Here is a 13,193-nt window from a genome sequence, read left to right as displayed (position 1 = left end):
TTGGAGTAATCCACAGTATCAAGCCATCATATGGTGTGTGTGTGTTTGCAGAATATTCAGCCAAAACAACTTTATTATCGTTAGCCTGGCATGTAAATTCAGCCTGAGTTCAGAAGCTAGGTGTTTGCCTTAATGGAATTTCACGTTGCTTATTACTGAATAAATATTAATAGGATTACATTGACTATAACTGTACCACAACTTAACTCAGAGGCAATTTCCCCATGCCCGTTACTAGCATAAATCTCTGAATTCGGTGATATTTTAAAGGCATACACTGACTTAATTACAATTCAATTTAAAAATAAATCTTAATTACTTTTTACAGAAAACAAGATTCAAAAGATTCAACAGAAATTTTTAATCGAAGAGTTGATAATCATGTTGTACCCCTTTTATAGTAATCCATATACCGAGATGCACCCCACCAATCCCACATTGACACATTCCTTTGCTGTTTCATTTTTTTAAGGAAACCCTGGCCGGTAGGGACAATGGCATCAAAGTGATGGAACCAGGCATTTCTTCTTTCAGTGAATCTTTAATATTCCCCTACTTTCAACCACAAACCAACGTATAGGTTTTCCCCGCATTTCATGTCTATTTAGCGGGGGGCGGGGGGGGGGAGAGAGAGAGAGAGAGATGGGCGGAGTGTATTTAACTCTACCACACTCAAGATGACCGGAGCGCACAGAAACCGACTCGTCGATAGCCATATTTGGGAGGTCTATGACTTCTCTTAGGACATATCGCGAGATTTCCAAACGCAGCTCCCGCCCTATTGAGCGCCACTGGTATTCTGAAGCTTGAGTCCCGGCGCTCGTGTCTCAGTTGGCGAGCGGGTTGTGGGCGTTTATGCCGTTAAAACGACTTGGGGGGGGCCACGCCTCCGCTTCGCCGCAGCGTTCTATTCCGAAGACTTGCGGGATGAGCCAACGAGCTCGGTCGCCGCGAAGAAGGAGGAGAAGGAATGGAAGCGGCGTTAGAGCAGGTGAGGCGGCTCTCCAATTGTGGGGAGCCCTCCAGCTGAAACCCAATTGGGGGCTTATAGGGAAAGCGAGAGAAACTTGACAGGATTTCCTCATCGCCGCGATGATTGCCAAATGAATAAATAGGTAGTCTTTTTCTTCTAAAGTATATAAATTTGTAAGTTACCATACTATTTACTAGTTTATTATATAAATGTATAAAGTAGTTTAAAAATGCTTATATAAAGTATTATATTAAAAAATTAAAAGCTTGGTTAATGGCAGGATTATTATAAGTGAGACTTCATATAAGCAACATAATTTTGGATGCTGGGTAAAAATTGAACATTAAATATAATTTGGTTAGTGTGTACAGTTTTCACACTGAATAATCTGTTGAATTTGACTTGAAGTAAAATGTTTTGCAGGTTCAGATTTAGCTTTCTATGCTAATAAACTTCAAAATAATACTGATAACTTACAAGGTATGTGTATGAATTTCTCTTAGATATTTCAGTAATCATTTATCTTTATGTTATAGGTGAAGTAATAGAATGTGGAGGAACAAAACAAATGAGTTTCCCTTACGCAATCCAAAATTCCCCCAAAACAGGAATTCCACCAGAGGTACAAATTTATTTAATTTTTATCTCACTGGGTGCAAAGAATTTTATCTGACTTTCTAAATTTTAACAGAACAAAAATTTGTGTTAAACTGAAATGATATCTGTTGGGAAGAATGGTCAGATAACAAGATCTTTCTTATTCCCTAACTTCTGCTAGCAAACATTCTGGTTTCTATTTGCAAATTTGTTAGGTAAAGGTAAAGGTTCCCCCGCACATGCGTGCTAGTCGTTTCCAATTCTAGGGGCCGGTGCTCATGTCTGTTTCAAAGCCAAAGAGCTTTGTCTGAGGAAGTCTCTGTTGTCATGTGGCTGGCAAGACTAGACACCAAAGGCGCACGGAACGCTGTTACCTTCCCACTGTACTGGTCCCTATTTTTCCTACTCAACCTTGGCATTTTCTTGACCATCATCACAAAAACACTTCAGCTTGGGACAACCTTATTTTGTCTGAATCAATGCTTCTGAAACATCCATATCTCAGTTTTGATGTAAACCACCTGAAACAAACTGTTTTATATACAAAATCATTTTGTTCGTGAACCATTTTGTTTTGCCCTCGATTGGGTTCATACAACATAGTAACCCCAAACCAGATAAACCTACATTATGGTTTATTGTGATGTGTAAATCTGGCCACAGTCAAGTAAGTATATTCAGAGAAAAAAATAATGTAAATATATTGTTTTAAATAGCATATAAAACTTATTGAACCTTGCAATATGTTTATCACACAGGTGATGCTTGAATTTATTTAATAAGTGCCTCTTTTCCATTTTTTTCTACAGATTTTTCACAAACAAAGGCAGCAGTAAGTAGTATTTTAGCATTGAGTTAAATTAAAAAGAAGCCATACAGGAGACTGTATTTAAAAATGAAAAATGTTAAGTGTTGTGCTTATCCTGGAAATGTTCTAGGACAGTAAAAGATTAAGATGCTTTTTCAGTAAAATACAATCACTATCCTCCTAAAATGCACATAGAAGTAAGCCACCCAGTAGTTTGTCCTATCTGGACACTGAGCTCTTTTTTATGATCCTAGGATTCCCAAAATTAGGAACCTACTGTCTTAATTCCAACAGACACTCTCTCCTCTTGTGTATACAGTTGCTGAAGTTTTTTTTCCTTTTTCTTCCTTGTTTCTGTCAGTCACCCAGATTTTAATGCTAGTTATCTGAAAATGCAGTTGATCTGCTAAGCTAAGGCAACTCTTCTCAATTTCTAATATATAGTTTGCGTTTACAAAAAAATTACTGTTAAGGAATTTGCCCAGAGTTTTCCAATATAATGAATTTGATGTGTTTGGTCTGATACATCACATTTTCATTTATCCTTCTGGTTTTCATTCATTTTCTTTTTTTCAAGATTGAAAAATGTAATATAAATTGTTTCCTGCAAAGAAAAATGTTACATTAATGTGTTTCACAATTGTGTGAAAATATTTTTGATTGTAGAAAGATGAATTTAAAATCTGAGCTCATTTTACTTGGGTTAGGGAATGTTTTATCCAATTTTTGTAAGCCTTTTTTTACTTTTTGTTTTTTTAAGTGGCGATATAACAAATTTAAAATGTTGATACCTTTCCTATCCCGTTCAATCTATCTAGTTGCGGCATATGGAGAACAAATTGGAAGTAGCTCCTATTAGCATAGCCGGATTGGATTCTGTCATGGAAAAAAAGCCATCAATTAGTACTACCAGGAAAATAAGCAGGAAAGGTATGTATTAAGGGCTTTTGAAAAATGAGCTTTCAGTTGCTCAGCATTTTTAAGTGGAGCATTTTTGGTCTGCAACCAGCAAAATCAGCAAATTACAAATGGCAAAACTTGAAAGTTTTGTTTGAGAAACAGAATTCCTGCGTGATGGCTAGTAGGGTATCTTAAGTTCTCGCAGTGAAAAAGTTCTACACTGAAAATAATTACGGATGCTGCTATTGCTGATGTGCATGTGAAGAATAAGAAGAGATGGTTTCTTGTTTTTGTAACCAGAAGTTTGCCTTCATAATATTTCCAGTGGTGTTGCATTTTGTTATTAGTGTTATGCACTGCATCATTTTAATTTAGGACGAAGTGCTTTGAGTACGGTACATAGTCATAAATCTGTTCCAGCAGTGCTACATAAACATCCCATTATCATCCTCTCCATTCCATCACCATCACCACCCTTTTCACTCTGCATCATGAACCCTTCTACTGCAGCCCTGGATATGCTCTCGACCCCTCCATCAAATATAATCCTTGGCTGTGACAAAATTGTCTCTCTTTTATAGACCTAAGCTTTGGGGCAGCAATTACTTTAGGCCAGATATCCTGAGGATTGTTATTGTTGTTACACCATGATGGGATCTCTCAGGAACTGTCAGAACTGTTTTTGTTCTCCTTAATGAAAATGCTTTTTTAAATTCCCCTTTTTGCTTCCTCTCATTTTTTGTTTCTTCATTTTGTTGTTAAGGAATTTGTTGTGCAGAGGTCTCCTTGTGCTACCAAAGAGTTGCACAGACAAGGAAGGGCACTGAGAGCAGTAAAGGTCACACAAGAATACACTGAGTTATAAAAACAAAAAGTAGTTTACTTTTGAGGTGGTGTAAAAACAAAAATGCACAGTCAAAAATAAACAGTCCAGGTCATAAACAATAGCAACAGTCCAAAGAGTAATCCAAACTACAAAGTCTTCTTTCCGGTCCAGAGGTCAATACACAGTTCAAGTTACAACAGTAGTAAACCAACAGCAGAGCAAAAACAGTAATAGTAGAGATCAGTGAATTCAGAGAGAGAAAGAAGCTACGTTCCTAGCTTCCTCTTATGGCCATGAGAACACTTACACACCCATTGGCCAATTAACTTCTTAAAGTCATAGCATTATGGTTAATATATTTTCAACCCAACATTGTAGGCTAACACCATATGCCTAACATTTGTCATTTTGGATATTTCAGGAATAAGGATGCCTTTTGTGGGTTTTTTTCACCATATCAATACTCTGTCTTTCTGTTATAAATTTTTGTCTATAAATCAAATTTTGTTCATTTTTTCTGGTGGTGACATATTGCAAAATTTAGTTTATTTTGTTAGGCATTTACAAAACAGATCAAAAGACATAAGTCATTAAAACAGACTACTATTATAAAAGAAAACAATTTGAGTAACATAGTTGTTAAAAACTGATCAGAGAGAGATATGATTTGGTGGAGCAGTGGGCTAATGCCTCCTTAAGTAACACCAGCTGCCTGCAATTAGTGCAGGTTCGAGTCCCACCAGGTTCAAGGTTGACTCAGCCTTCCATCCTTCCGAGGTAGGTAAAATGAGGACCCAGATTGTTGGGGGCAATAAGTTGACTTTGTAATAATGCCGCTTGGGGGGGGCGAAAGCCCTAATAAGCAGGCATATACATAGAATGAAGGCTATTGCTAAGCACGTTGATTTGTGCTTTAGATTGTAAGCCGCCCTGAGTCTTAGGAGAAGGGTGGGATATAAATGGGATTTTAAAAAAATTATATTTAAGATTTTACATAAAGTAATGTTGTGATTCAGGGTCAGCCTGTGGGTTCGGCAGTTGGGTCAGATGATTCAGAGGAGGAGGAGGGGGGTGTTGGAGAGGTTGCTGAGGGTGTTGGAGAGCTTGCTGATGAGAGCCCTCAGCCAGGCCCCTCCCACCTGGTTACAACGCAGACCCAGCTGTGTGAGCCTGACAGCGTGGATGAAGATGACCCACAGCTGGCCCTGTTCAAGGACGCCCGACGCAGGAGGCAGTCAATCAGGAGTAAACAGAGGAAGGCAATGGGGCACCTCGGAATGAGGGAGAGAGAAGCCACGCCCTGAACTGTTTAAAAGGGGAATGCATGGGAGGGCTGGTTTGCTGAAGGCAACCGTTTGAATAGCTCCTGTTTCATGGTTCGTGTCTTGTTTTTGCTCTGTTTGCTTTTGTGTCCATAAATTTGGCAGGCTTAGTTCCAGCCTCTTGCCTTCTTGTAAAGGGGTTGTCCCTGCCTTATCTGCAGGGCCGGTAGTAGGCTGGTACAGAACAAGTAAAAAATCTAAACAAAAAGAAAAATCCAAGACAAAAATTAAGAAAGAAAAGCAAAGTTAAATGTCTATGGAGATTCTTAATCATCCAGGTCATAGTTACTCAAAGATGCTTTTTCACGAGCCAACTGGATTTTTTTTGTTTTTCTTTAAAGACATTTCGCTTCTCATCCAAGAAGCTTCTTCAGCTCTCCACCATCCAATCAGAACTGAAGAAGCTTCTTGGATGAGAAGCGAAACGTCTTCAAAGAAAGTTCAGTTACCTTGTGAAAAAAAGTATCTTTGGGAAAAGCAAAGTTATGAAATATAGTGATTTCCAACCTCTTCAGTAGATACTGTTATTAACAGACCTATCATTTCTCTTCCCTCTTAACTCTTCCAGAAATCTCTTCATCCCCTTATTTAATTCTCTTCTGTTTGAATCATTAAACACATACATCATTTTATTGTTTTCTTCTTTGAGCAAAATGTTTATAGAAGATTTCCATTCTTTTAAAAATATTTTTATCTCCTTTTTGCCATTTCCATGAGTTCTGACTTTTTTATTAAAAAGTTTTACAATACATTTTTAAATACAAAAAACTCCCTCCTCCCCTCCCCTCTCCCCAACCCTTCCCTCCCGTCCCCTCCCCCTCCCCGACTTCCCAGAGCTGAATACAGGGTATAGTGATACAAACATAAGCTAAAATATGCTAACAAACAAAAGTAAAACATTAAATTCTATCGCACTTTAACTCTCCATACTCATAATATTAATAAAATAACAAATAACTAATTATGCATCATAAAAATCCACTACTTATTCAAATGCTAAATGAAACTTTTTAGTCCTATATTTATTCTGAATATATTCAATCCATCTTCTCCATTCCATGATATATCTCTGTTGCGATTGGTCTTTCAAATATGCTGAAATCTTTGCCATTTCCACCAAGTTACCCCTGCGTTAGACAGTTGGAGCTGCTATTAAGAGTTACTTTGTAAAGCGTTTCTCCGTCCTTATTGCATGCGTGGATTGACACCTAGTGGCATTGTTTAAAGTGATCGGGCTCTCCTGGATAGATCAGGCTTGGAGGTTTATCTGCAAGGCTGCTCAGATAAATATGATGGACATCAGTCAGACAGAATTGCTTACATCTGCTCCCAGTTGAATACCAGTTGTGGGGCAGGACCTATAGGATAACTAGAGTATAGTCTTGCTTAGTTATTTGGGAGAAGTTTGAACCGGTTGAATCTGATGAAGTGGCCAGTTCTCACAATTGTGAACTTGGTTATCTGTGTACTAGATCAATGCCTTCTGGCCGACTAAGGCCTCCAGGGAGGTGATATGTGGTTGAGTTTTTGCAGAGGTACATTTTTTTGAGAGAGGGCCATCCCACCATCCCTTAAAGAGGTGGTGGTTCACCCTCTCCTCAAGTAGCTATTGCTAGACTGAACCAGACTGAACAGCTTTTACCTTTTTACGGAATGTAGTTAAAAAGATTCCAGAATATCTAGAAGAAACAGATTATCTAGACTCTTTCAGCCTGGTTTCAGGCTTTGATATGGGACCAAAACAATATTAGTTGTAGGAGGCCTTTCTGCAACTACTTCTTGTGCACCAGTTGTACCTGTCACTGGACCAAAAGACTCAGCTCATAGCCACTGATACCCTCCTCGCCTCCCATATGGATTATTGTCATGCACTCTACATAGGGCTGCCCTTAAACAGCACCCAGAAGTTAAGCTGGTTTCAGAATGGTGGCTGTGCAGGCACGCTATAGTGCTCCTTCTATCAACAAACATTCCATCTCTACTCTGTGAGTTGCATTGGCTACCAGAACATTTCCAGGTTCACTTCAAGATAGTAGTGATTCCATATAGAACCTTTCATAGCACGGAACTGGGTTATTTGAACGATTGCCCCTTCTCAGTTGCATTTATCCAGCAGGAGAGGCGTAATCTAGGTCCTGTCTACTAGGAAATACTTTCTGCTAGGTTCAGGAAAAAAAGCCTTTTCTGTTGTGGCACCTGTCCTTTGGAATATCATTCCCTGAAGAGAGCAGATGGGCCCCAACACTATTGGCCTTTTGCAAGGCCTTAAACGTGTGGCTTTGTGACTGGGCTTGGAAAACCGGGTGTGCAGTAGAGCCTTCTGCAGTGCTTATGTTGACTGTTGTTTGATTTTATAACTTGGCTGGGGATTGTGTTATATTGTTTTCTTATGTGGTTTTCTATGCTTTTTATATTATATTAATATTACTTTTAATGGTTGTAAGCAGCCCAGGGCCATGTACAGATAGTCCTTACAGCCATTCATTTAATGGTTACAACAGCACTGAAAAAGCTGACCTACAACCTGTCCTCACGCTTATGACAATTGCAGCATCCCCATGGTCATAAGATCAAAATTTGGGCACTTTGCGACCAGCATGTATTTACTACAGTTGCAGTGTCCCAGGATCACATAATCACCGTTCACATCCTTCCCAAGGGACTTCCGACAAGGAAAGCCGGTGGGGGAAAGGCAGATTTGCTTAACAACGGCAAAGAGTCTCAGCAAAAAGTTGTAAAATTAGGTGCAACTCACTTAGTGACTACATCATTTAGCGAGGGATGTTCCATTTGTAAGTCAAGGACTTTGAGGTGGCTTTGAGATAGGCAGTGATATCAATTGAAATAATATACAAACACTGGTTTAAAAATCTACTGAAATGTATCAACACTAAAATACATTTATTTAATTCTCTGTAAATAAATGCCAATATACTTATTTTTGCTTGTTTGCTCCACAATTTTCCTGCATGGGATCAGGACGTCCTGCAGCGAGTATCTCTCTCCTAATCAGTATAGAGGCTAACTGGAGAAAGTTTTGACAAACACATATATTCATATTCTCCTTCTCTCTCTCTCCCTCCCCCCCCCATAGTTGTCAATAAGAGTGGAATGGGTTACATACCCAGTCTGGATACTTTTGACTGACCATACAGAGCAGTTAAAAGGGATGCAGTGGCTCAGTGGGTTAAGACACTGAGCTTGTCAATCAGATGGTTGGCAGTTTGGCGGGTTGAATCCTGAGTGCCGCGTAGCAGAGTGAGCGCCTGTTACTCGTCCCAGCTTCTGCCAACCTAGCAGTTTGAAAGCACGTAAAAATGCAAGTAGAAAAATAGGGACCACTACGGTGGGAAGGTAACAGCGTTCCGTGCGCCTTTGGCATCTAGTCATGCCGGCCACATGACCACGGAGATGTCCTCGGACAAGTGCTGGCTCTTCAGCTTTGAAACGGAGATGAGCACCATCCCCTAGAGTTGTGCGGGGGAAGCTTTACCTTTACCTTTTACAGAGCAGTTAGAATTCTACCTCACTTCTGCCCCATACTAGAGGGTTAGGAAAATGACTTAGATGGAGGCATGTAACCTCTGTGCCAAAGCAACAGATAATGCTTGGAGATCTTTCAGACAGATGCTTTCTTAATTCACTGGAGTATAAGAAAGGGAAGGAGATACAACACAATCAGTTTTGCAAGATTATTGTCAGCTCCACAGATCAAAAAATCAATTCCACAGGAAGGCTGCAGTCAAGTGAAAAAGTAAGTACACCTGGTTTTATGTATCAGGACATCATAAAAATCATCTGGTCCTTAGCATTTTTTAAAAGTAAGTAGATACAACCTCAGATAAACAACAAAACATGAGATATCACAAGACTTTTGGAAAACTGTCCTTTGGACAGATGAGACCAATGTGGAGATACTTGGCCATAATGCACAGTGTCACTTTTGGCAGAAACTAAACAGCATATCAGCAGAAACATTTCATACCAATCATCAAACACGGTGGTGGAGGGGGTGATGATTTGGGCTTCTTTTGAAGACACAGGATCTGAGCACCTTGTAGTCATTGAGTCGACTGTGAACTCCTTTGTATACCAAAATATTCTAGAGTCAAATGTGAGGCCATGTCTGACAGCTAAAGCTTGGCCGACATTGGGTCATGCAATACAACAATGATCTTAGGCACCCCAGCAAATCTGTAACGGAATGGCTGAAAAAGAAAAGTATCAAGGTGTTGCAATGGCCCAGTCAAAGTCCAGACCTCAACCCGATTGAAATTCTATGGTGGGACCTCAAGATTGCTGTGCATAAACAAATACCAACAAACCTCAATGAACTGAAGCAATGTTGTAAAGAAGAGTGGGCCAAAATTCCTCCAAAACAATGTGAGAGACTGATAAAGTCATACAGAAAACAATTACTTTAAGCGAAAAATGGTTCTTTACAAGCTCTTGAATCATAGGGTATACTTATTTTTTCGCACATGGCTTTTCCATTTTGGCTTTCTTTTTGTAAAATAAATTGATGACATGGTGTGATATGTTGTGCGTTGTTCATATGAGTTTGTATTTACCTAGTTTTAAGAACTGCTAAGGACCAGATGATTTTTACTATTGTGATTGGCTATTTTAAGAGAATCTTGCGAGTCTCATTGCATTGCACCTCCTCCCCTTTCTTAGAAAATGTTTGACATTTACAAGACCCTTCTCATGGATAGCTGTGATAAGTCTGTGTATAAAATATCCTGCTTCTGCTAGAGGAGAATAGCACATTGAACTTAATATTCACAAATTTTCTTTTTGCAAAGTAGAGACAGAGCAAGTAGCCCTATCAGGCATTAAAAAGAAAAAGTGAGAGGGAAATTGACATTATCAATGTTTGCAACCAAAGGGCAAAATCTAATATTTTTTTACTTCTCCCCCTATGTTTATAAAGTTCTTTACCTTTAAGCCCTCTTTTCCCTGCTTTTCATTGCAAAATTAAAGGAACAGTTTTCTCCCATCAGAATCATTGCTGCAAGCTTTTTCTAGCCCTATTTCCAAACTGGGAAATACTAACTGCAGGATGGGTTGTCTCCATGTAGAAAAAAGTCTCTCACGGTAATTCTTACCATTGCTTATAAAGCTGGCTAATACAATTGGCTGTCTTATTTAAGTTAACTGACCTAAATGTAAAAAAGTATATAGTTATGCACAATGTATCTATTATGAGGGTTTTATGTGTCTTCAATCATTTAACTTTATAGAATTAAATTTCTCCCCCAGTGAGTGTTGATGAGGAACATTTCTTGATCCTTCTTGCTTACTGTTGGAAGAAATATAAAACCCAATTACATGAGTAAACAATTGCTCATGTTATATTTATTCAATACATTGTTTTTTTCAGATAGCATACTGCAAATTTAAACATACATACATATTTATTTATTTATACATTTACACATCTAGGTAAAATTGAAGGTGTTGGTTATTATCTGTAAAGCTCTTCATGGCATAGGGCCAGATTCTTTGAAGGGTCACCTGTCCTCCATGGTTTCTTCCTGACCAGTAAGATCAGACAAAATAGATGTGCTTTGGGTGCCTTTGATCAAACACTGCTGTCTATCTAAACATAGGAAATATCCTTTCTCTATTGCAGTGCCTGCCCTCTGGAATGGTATTCCCTCCCCCCCAGAATTTTGTGTGGCTCCCATTCTGAGGGTTTTTCTGAATCTGGAAGACTTCAAAAATATGGCTGCTCTCCCAATCCTTGGGGTAGGGTGGTTGTGGAGCTCCTTTTGGTTGGACTTTGTATGTATATGTGTGCGGTATATGTAGTGTCGTCTGTGTGGATGTAGGTGTTCTTTTTTCCCCTTTCATTTCCTACTTTTTTTAAAGTGTAAACTGCCCAGAGTTGCTTTGAAGCCAGGTAGCTTTTACATTTACTGTAGTAAATAATAATAGTCATTAAAAGTTAGTCAGCATATAATTTATTTTTAAACTGTGTAATGGTCAGTAATTGAACTTAGTATCTGTCTGTGTCAGGGGTAGGCAACCTAATACACTCAAAGAGCCACTTGGACCCGTTTCCCACTGAAAACACTGGGAGCTGCAAAACCCTTTTGACATCTAAAATGAAGATAACACTGCATATATTGTTTTTTTACCTTTATGCTATAAATGCAGCACAATAGTGTGCTGCATTTATAAAATCAATGAACTGCTACAAAGAAAACAAATTTTTATTTCTGCATGCAACAAGCATTTTGAACTCCAAAAAAAAAAAAGACGCTGGGTCGAAGGTTAATTTCAAATAAAATATTCAAATGTCTGAGTCCTGCTCTTATTCATGAAATAAAAAGCCGGTGCAAACTATAAAAACCAGAAACAGAAATACAGAAAAGAAAAAGAATTGCTGATGATCGTGGGTCCGAAGCCAGGCCATACCCAGGACCAACGGTAGATGGAGGTCCGCCGTGATGTAGAACTGAATCGCCTCCTCATGTGCCCCAATGGCTAGGTGTAAAGGCTGGGTGGCAGAATTAATGGGACCCGAAAAAAGCTCCCGCCCATCAATGGTCTCTACCCTCAACGGAGCGTCCACCGGAGTCAAGGGAATGCCAAAATGAGCTGCAAAGGCCTGGTCCATAAAATTGGTCCTTGCCCCCGAATCCACCAGCGCATGCGCCTGGATCCTCCCTGGTCGGTCAGACAAAAAGACCCGAGTGTCCAAATTCAGATGGCGAGGGGTCCAGAGTCCATGTCTGCTGTTCCTGGCAGGGGTGTAGTGCGTACCCGGCTTAGGCCGCTTTCCTTGCCGGAGGTCTTTGATGCATCTGGCTACAGTCTGAGTGCGGATGGGGTCCTCATACCTGAGCCTCATGTGTTGCCAGAAGCCCTGGTAATCAGTCAACAAGGGGCTGTTCTGAGTCAATAACGGTATGGCCCATCGAGCGGCAGAGCCAGAAAGAAACCTGATTACAACCCCCCCTAGCTCAGTCATCAGGGAAATCCTCCGGCCTCATAGACATAAACAATTGGCACTGTCCCATGAAGGTCGAGAACATCTCAGGCTGTCCAGAAAACTTCTCCGGCACTGCTACCGGGCATTTCCGACGGAGAGGAGGGAGTGCAGGAGCATTCAGCAGAGCGAGTTGTGCAGACAACTGGCCTACCTGCTGTTGTAGGAGTTGATTGTCTGCCTGCAGCTGCTGCAGCTGCTGCTGCTGCTGATCCATCTTAGGTAAAAGATGGTTTGTCTGTTGGGGTGATGAAGAAGTTGTTCTGTTCCCCCAAGCAGGCACGACTCGCAAGAGTTAATACAGGCTTTAATTAATTGCCTACTGATAAGGTCTTGGCAGCAACATAAGCTCGTTACCTCAAACTTCAACTGAAATGAGATAATGTCCAAGCAAAGAGTTCATTAGCAGATGTACAGAAGTGTTGCCAAGAATGCAGACCAAGGTTTCAAACAAGCAGAGTTCCCAAAGACATGACCTGAAGTTGTTGAAACTATTGTTCATCATAAAGTTCTGAGCGCAGCCACACCCCCTATATACCTTATGGGGTGTGGCTCAATGACTCAGCTACTCCCTGACCCTCCCCAACCTACGTTGCTGCAGACGCTTGGCCCTGTGTCTTTCTCGAGGGTCTAGCCATGACTCATCTTCGCTAGACTGCTCCTCTCGGCCTCCTCTCGTTCCTCCCCATCATCCTCAGAGTCCTCATCCTCAGTTAAGACAGGCGCAGGGGTCGGGGCCACAACAAACACTCAACACTATGTGTGGAGAA

At 40.2% G+C, this 13,193-nt stretch overlaps 1 protein-coding gene across 1 annotated transcript in view; it reads left to right on the top strand.

Annotated features, from left to right (window-relative positions):
* Positions 1–754: 754 nt before the first annotated feature.
* The window catches only part of LOC310638897 (centrosome-associated protein 350-like), a gene marked incomplete at its 3' end in the record, with an annotated part of 54,466 nt that continues 42,027 nt past the window's right edge, over positions 755–13,193 (top strand). The window contains 4 exon segments of the mRNA XM_083360259.1: positions 755–991; positions 1,510–1,595; positions 2,380–2,402; positions 3,197–3,308. Of these exon segments, the coding sequence (XP_083216385.1) occupies positions 1,523–1,595; positions 2,380–2,402; positions 3,197–3,308 (208 nt within the window). The 5' untranslated portion in view covers positions 755–991; positions 1,510–1,522.

Source organism: Vipera ursinii, assembly GCF_947247035.1.
Source record: "Vipera ursinii genome assembly, chromosome: 3".
NCBI classification, from domain to species: Eukaryota; Metazoa; Chordata; class Lepidosauria; order Squamata; family Viperidae; genus Vipera; species Vipera ursinii.
Note: the sequence above shows the minus strand (reverse complement) of the source record. Positions and strands in the feature narration are given on the sequence as shown.